Source organism: Gossypium hirsutum, chromosome A13 (genome assembly GCF_007990345.1).
Source record: "Gossypium hirsutum isolate 1008001.06 chromosome A13, Gossypium_hirsutum_v2.1, whole genome shotgun sequence".
In the NCBI taxonomy this organism is placed as follows: domain Eukaryota; kingdom Viridiplantae; phylum Streptophyta; class Magnoliopsida; order Malvales; family Malvaceae; genus Gossypium; species Gossypium hirsutum.
This window is the reverse complement of record NC_053436.1, coordinates 108,172,862-108,180,489: the sequence shown is the minus strand read 5'-3', so window position 1 is coordinate 108,180,489 and position 7,628 is coordinate 108,172,862. Positions and strand designations below refer to the sequence as shown.

General features: G+C 30.0%; 1 protein-coding gene across 1 annotated transcript; it reads left to right on the top strand.

The window, feature by feature from the left end:
• The first annotated feature begins 2,219 nt into the window (after positions 1 to 2,219).
• Positions 2,220 to 6,679, top strand: LOC107937996 (probable 2-oxoglutarate-dependent dioxygenase AOP1). The gene is made up of 4 exons (XM_016871019.2): positions 2,220 to 2,718; positions 3,640 to 3,964; positions 5,185 to 5,416; positions 6,293 to 6,679. Exons 1-4 carry the CDS (start codon positions 2,330 to 2,332, stop codon positions 6,310 to 6,312), a joined length of 966 nt encoding a protein of 321 aa, XP_016726508.2. The 5' UTR covers positions 2,220 to 2,329; the 3' UTR covers positions 6,313 to 6,679.
• The last annotated feature ends 949 nt before the right edge of the window (positions 6,680 to 7,628 follow it).

Here is a 7,628-nt window from a genome sequence, read left to right as displayed (position 1 = left end):
ACACTTATGCAGGGGGAAGTGCATGAAACATGATCCATTGTTTGCGGACAAACAACAACAGATCCATTGTTTATGGCCATGCAAACAATAAAATGAGTTTCCATCTTCCTTTCTTCCTTTTCTTTTTCTTTTTCTTTTTCCTTTAGTTTTTCTTTATAGTCAATGCCCCTACCTATTTTCTCCCTTATTCTTAGGAATTCCAGGCATTTTTCACATGTACATAGATCTACTACATACACAAGTTTCCAAACTATGGGTTAACTGAATTCTCGAGTTGAAATATATAGATAAAGGTTAAAATTATAGAAGGATTAATTCCACCAAACATCCCTAAACTATCACTTAGATTCAAAATTGCTCCCTAAACTTCAAAGTATCCTAATTGAGTTTTCAAAGTACCAGTATTGTATAAAGTATTTTTGTCTGTTTATTTGTTAATTTAGGATTTAAATGTCAGTTCGGATTTAACGTGGAGTAAATTTAAAATAAGTTGATCAAATCGTAAACATATATGTACCTATTTCATGAACAATTTGGATTTGATGTGTTAAAAAATATATATATTTTTTCAAAATTTCTGTATAGTAGGCATATATGTTAACAATTTGATCCATGTGTTTTAGATATATTCCATATTTAAATTGACATTTAACACTAATGCTTTAAAAACTTAATTAAAACAAGTTGAAATTTTGGACAAAATTAAAATCTAAAAAAGACCTTTATTTTTGTACACCTAATAACCTTTACAATAAATCAATCATTCACTTAAACAAATGCTTACTGAGTATCAAAAAGTACAAAAAATATATATTTAAATATTTTTTTACGAATTTATAAAAAAAAAATTTGATTTTTTAAGATTTGTAGCTATTCCTTTTAACAACATTATCTTTAAAATTTGATTCCTAAAATTATAATATAGTATAATGCTCTTTATCTTTTTTTTTCTTCAAAGTATCTATTAGAGCGAGTTCAGTAACTAATCAACCACATTCTGTAAACCCATTAAAGGAGTAGATGTTGATCACGAGTTTTAAAACTGCTCTATACTCGATAATTGAACTCTCATCCACTTGTTATGGTACTAGAGATAATGCTGATATCTTTAACCAAAGGAAACAATCAAAAACTCATAGTTTAGAGTGGTAGGTTTCAGTCAAGGGGCCCTCTAAAATTATGTTTGCTTTTATAGTTTTATATTTATGCCAAATTAAAAGCATTAATTGGTAACTGGGTTTTTATAGCTACTCCATCAAGCATACATAAATACATGTCTATGCCTTACAATATAAACTTTTATTCATTCAGCTCCCACTCTTTCCCACTTCTACTTATTCTGACATACTGCCTTTATTTTACACCATTCAAAATTTAAAGTTTAGGATTTACAAAATAATAAAAAATATAATAATAATAATAATTGGAAAATTAAATATATATATATAAATAAATTTGATTTGTTATATTTTTAATTATGTTTATAAAATCTAAAAACTCTCAAATAATTACTCATAATAATTCCAATATTTGGTGTGTGAAGGCTTGAAGGTGACAACTATTTAGAAAAGAAAAATTAAATCGAATTCCAATAAGGGTATGTATCAAAGATCTCATTCAATGTATATTAAACAAAATACAGTGTAAGTCGTCAATATTAAAATCACGTGAAGTTCACATGATTAAATGTGCATGTCATCAAGCATCAATGTAGTTAATAGACATTGGAATTTTAGTCTAAAAGAAATTATTAAATTATGGTTTTAATTTTTATATTATATATTAATTTGAGAATTTAGTTGCTATAATTTAATATAATAGAAGCCGGTTGAGTTTTAACTTAATTTGTATGTATATTGTTGTTAATGCAGGAAGACGTTGATTCAAATGCTTTGAAGTGCCTATTTATAAATTGAAGAGGAAGTATAGATAATTCTAAGCTTTACAAGATCTTAAACTCAAAATCTTGTTTAACATTAAAAAATATGATGATTTAAACTATTGCTTTTTATGGGTACAACTCATATATCTTTAATAAGAACAAATCACTATCTCGCACGTATTACGATTTAATCAAACAATCGTCCAAGCATTAAGGTTGTAAATTTTTTTTTTAATTCCACCCAATGAGATTTTTTTAACAATACTAGTGATTTAGGTTAACCTTAACATGATCGAAATTATATCTAATTAAATCCATAAAATCATTTTTGAATTGTGTAGTGTCAACTCCCTTATAACCTAGGGTACCTTCTGTTCTTTTTCCTTCATACAGTGAGTACTCCGACTGGGAAAAAAGTGAGGGAAATTATAAGATTAAGATCGAGAGATGGATAGGACAGCTACAATCCCAGTTATTGAATTCTCAGGTGAAGACATCAAAAATGGCAGATCATCATCATCACCAGATCAGAGGTGGAAAGCATTATGCAGAAAAGTAAGAGAGGCATGCGAGAGCCACGGTTGTTTCCTACTAATGCGCTACGACAAGATCCCAACCAGCTTATGCGAAGACATGTTGGTAGGGATCAAGTCATTGTTCGACCTCCCCGAGGAAACCAAGACCAAGTACCAGAACCCTAAGCCTTACCGCAGTTACCAAGGCAAATGCCCCATGGTTCCTTTACACGAGAGCTTCGGCATCGACGACGCCACTCGTCTCGAAGCCGCTCGAGACTTCACTCACCTCATGTGGCCTCAAGGAAACCCTGCCTTTTGGTAATGTTTCTTCATCCTTTCTGTCTGGTTTTTACATGTCAAGCGCTTTTATGTTTGGTTGCATTGGCTATATGTATTCAAGCTAAAATACCCTAATAACATTTGATTTTCATTGCTATACTTTGTTGAAGCAAGTAACCTTCAGCTTTCAAAACAAAACCAGCTATAGTTTGATGAGATTTTTTAACATTTTTCTTTAATTTTCACTAAAAGAACGTATGGGGTATCAAACTTTTCACTAGTTTTAGGAAAACCAAAAGGACCCTTTGTCACAATCAACCGAAAAATGAACTTGAAAAATCATAATATATGTATATTTATCTCTAAGACAATAAGAAAGCTATAGTTTTGACATTATAATGGCTGCCACCAAACACCTTCACTACCAGCCAATTCCATATTTAATACAGTGCTTATGCTTGAAATAGATTTGCATTTAATATACATTGCCAATGCCAGCTTTAAATTTCTTTAAAAAAGAAAAGAAAAAACATTTTTGTTTATTTTACATACACATGCCTTTGCCAGAAAAAAATCATGATTCATCATAGAGAAAATAAAACTTATGGTCAGTCTCTTTGTAACTGGTCTTTTGGCTGCAGTTTCATTTAAGTCTTCTGTCAATTGCTCAGCTGTAATCTGGTCTACATATTGGCCAATTCAAAGCACTCCACCACCAATCATGAAATCCAGCATTAATAACATAGACAGGCTGTTTAAATTCATATGCCATTTAGTGTCAAAAATGGTAAAAAAATTTAATACAATTTTGTGTATTAGTGACGTTTTCAACGTCACTGTTATTATTTAGTGACGTTTTTCTCTTTTCTCATTTCCGTCACTAAATATTGATGGTGACAAAATCTACTTTTGTCACCAAATTATGTACTAATTGCACTCTTTTTTTAATCATTATGATAGTGAGATACTCAATATGATGAGTTCAAAGATGCTAGAGCTAAGTTTTATGATCCTTGAAATGATATTCGAGAGTTTTGATATCGAAGAAAAAAAATATGAAGCTTTGGTGAGAGATAGCGTAAGCTTTTTGAGGGTGATGAAGTATAAAGTACCGACAAGTGGGGACCAAAATTTAGGGTTGGTGGCTCACACAGACAAGAATGCTATCACTATTCTATGCCAAAATGAAGTGCAAGGGCTTGAGATTGTCACTAAAGAAGGACATTGGAAGCAAGTGGTGGTTCCCAAAGATGCTTTGGTTGTCATTGTTGGTGATGCACTTAAGGTAAGTATATATAAAAATAATAATCATCCTTTCATTCATCATCCTCACTTTTTCACTATGGAAATTCATGATAGCTACCAATTTAATTGAGGATTTACATAAATATCATATAATAAAGAAATAAATTCGATAAATTTAATGTATCTCTTCCTAAAATAATTTAGATTGTGAGAGAGTTTTATTAGTAATCACTGACATTAAAAATCCAACACTTTCAAATAAGATGTCATTTTTTAAACTTTTTACTTGCGTTGTGTGCATACCAAATATCTACACTATTTATAAATCTTCTACAAAAAATTCCCTTGTACTTCAATAAAGTTTTTAACATAATACCTCGACCAAAATTCAAACAAACTACAACAACAGATGAAGTGTTGGTAAAAATTAAGGAAATGAAAATTTTAATTGAAAATTTTCTAGTTATTGAAGTTTTCTTTGGAATGAGAGAAAGTTGGGAATGCTTTTTTGACCAAAGGAAAAATAGTGTTTACAGCTTTTTCTTACGAAGGGAAGGTTTTTAAGAAAAATTGTTTAATTGCTTTAGAGTCCCTTAACTTTAATAGTTTATTTTTCCTTTAACTTTTGTCAGTAATTAACATCATTAGAAGGAGATACTAAATTGGTAGATGGAAATTAAGTTCAGGTACCATATTAGATATTTTAAAAGTAGAAGTATTACATTAAAATTTTTATTAAAGTATAGGGGAACTTTTTGTTATTATAATTTTTTTTATATATCCCAAAAATTAATAATTCAATTTAAGTTATTTTAACTTCAAATTTTTAAATTTTAACTCTCAATTTTATTTTTTTTAATTTTAACTTGATCTAATACAAAATTCTTGAAAACTAGATAAGGAAATACAACAACCAATAAATAGTATATATCTTGAAACTTGATCAAATATAGTAAAACAACCTAAATATAGTAAGGTTTAAATACAAACACATGTTCTTTTAAAAATTGTTTTATTATTTTACTAGCTCCACACGTTAATTAGGCATATTCACCACCTTCTAAAGAATGTAAGAAGTTGCACATTTGAATACATCTCTACGAGAAGAAAATGTAGAATCTGGAATAATTAAAATAACTTTTAATAGAAGGGAAAGACTGTAATTGTTTACATATAATCCCTTTGTTTTAGTTTAATTAGTTGTATCTTTTCTTTTTTTTTTAAAAAATTCAAATAATAATAAATTGTATATATATATAGGCATGGAGCAATGGAAGACTTGTAGCAGTGAAACATAGGGTGGTGATGAAGGGGGAGAAAGAGAGGTACTCTTTCGGGCTGTTTACAGTGCCAAAAGAAGGAGCAATGATAGAGGCGGCGCGTGAACTTGTCGACAATGAACATCCGCTCCTTTACCGCCCTTTCAAATTCGCCGACTATTTCTCCTACTTTGTCTCCAATCTAAACGACGATGCCCTTGAGATTTATGCCGGTGTTTGACTCACACTCATTCTTCTCTTTGTTTTTTTAATTAATTTTTTGTAAACTAGTTTTATTATATATGCTGTTTTTTTTTAATTATAAAAACAAAGTTAAGATTATTTAAATGAGATTTTTTTTATAATAAAGGATTTAAGAAAATAAAAATTATTTAATAATTGAATTCGAAATTTATGTGAATGGAAAACTTAGACATAAACCTTTATCATTCCATCTGCAATTCAATAAATGGAATTTGAGAAGGATGGAAATTTTTTTATAAAAATAATAATATGTAGAAATATATTTTGTTGTCTATTGACTGATGTTTCACATCACATAAGCCATCGATGAGAGGTTGGTTTGCTTCATGGTGTTCCATGCTTTCAACCATGCTTCCTACTGTCCGTTTGGTCTACCTTTCTGGCCTTTCGCTTTTGACTATTCTTGTTTGATGTTGGGCGAAGCTCTTCTGCTTTTATAGTGCTGAAATGTTTGACCCCAGTAAAAAGTTAAATCCGATCCTTTAGGAGGATCTGAGTATGTCGTGTCACTATTTAGAAATCATTATTTTATATTGTTTTTGGTGTAAAATTTATAAAATCATAGTTTGATTTAGTACCAGCCAATTGGCGTACAAGACGCAATAATAGTACACTTTAAAACCCTTGAAACTTTACTGCAATTTCATTAAAAACGTAGTTTATAAAAGATGAGTTTTATATAAAAATTCTAGTTTATAAAAGATGAGTTTTATATAAAAATTCTTTCTCAAAACTAAACATATTAACATCACCCTCCCATGTCATGCATAATACAAAATATCAGAAGTCTCACAGCAGTAGAAATCCTCTGGCGTAGCCCAACTAAATTTCCTTTTCTTCAACAGCAAGCCTGAAGAAAAGGTAACAGCGACCAGCACACGAGAATTTCCTACTTGAGGTGTGCATGTTGGTGGCCAATTGCAACAACCACGTTCTTCTTAATGGGCCACAAGGTGCAGATACCAACACACGAGAAGACCAGGGAGATGGGCCAGCAGTATACACAAGACCCACTCACAACCGCAAGGCACCTCAAAAGTTTACTGAGTTTGTTATGGGAGCTATATCAGCAGAGGAATAACGGCTTGGGGTATAAAGAGGACAGAAGAATGATGAATTAGACATTAGTTATGCTATTCTATTGTAAATCTGAAATTTCGTATTTCTCATCTCCTTCTCTCTGTGATTACTGGTTTTTGGTGTTTGAACTTACCGATATTCTGTTGCAAAAATAGATTGAATTACTCTTTCCTAGCTTGTTTTCCTTTGGGGCTATTTTACTTTTGGTTGAAGGAAATCAATACACTCCACACGTTTGGTCCCGGTGCTCTCTCCCTCTTCTTCTTTAGCTTGGAGATATACCTAATCATAAAGACTGGCCCAAAAAATGGAAAGCTTTAGACAAAAAAATGAGGCTCGTTTTTTAAACAGATCAGGCCTTGGGTAAATTTTTTTGGCCTGGCCCAAATTTGCAAAAAAAATTGTTACTTTTTGTTATTGTTTTGGTGTCGTTTCACTATTATTGCTACACTATTTTTATTGTTATTATTTGATATTGTATAACTCTTGTTATTGTTTATTTTCAATTTGTTGAGAAACATTTATATGATGTATTGTATTTTTAAATTTATTTTTATATAAAAATAATTATTTAAAAATTAATATGGGCAAACTAAATCAAGCTCGAGTTTTAACATTTTTATTCAGATCAAATTAGATTCTACCTTAAAATTGTATTGAGGCCCGACTTGGCTCTTGATCGTCTCTATTTGGAGATTTGGAGGTGGCAGAGTTGATTGTTAGGATTTTTTGGGGACCGAGCTTGGTTGGGCGTTTTCCTTTGGACTTATGGTTGTATCTTTTTAGATTTTTAGTGTGTGTTCAGTTAGGTGGAATAGTAAAATAATAAAAATACTAATATTTCCTTCAAAAATAATATTAATATTAATATTGGTAAGTAGTAAAATTTATATAAATAAAATTAAAGAAATTATATCAATTTATAAAGTAAACTTGCACCATCACCTAGTGTTTTTTTTATTATAAATATTTTTTATGATTAATAAAATTTATTAAACATAATTGAGTTTTTGCATTGCTATTAAAATTTATAATATTTATAGTATTTTTATATCAATCAAATGATAAATTAATTTCAAATTTTAAATTAAAATACACTTT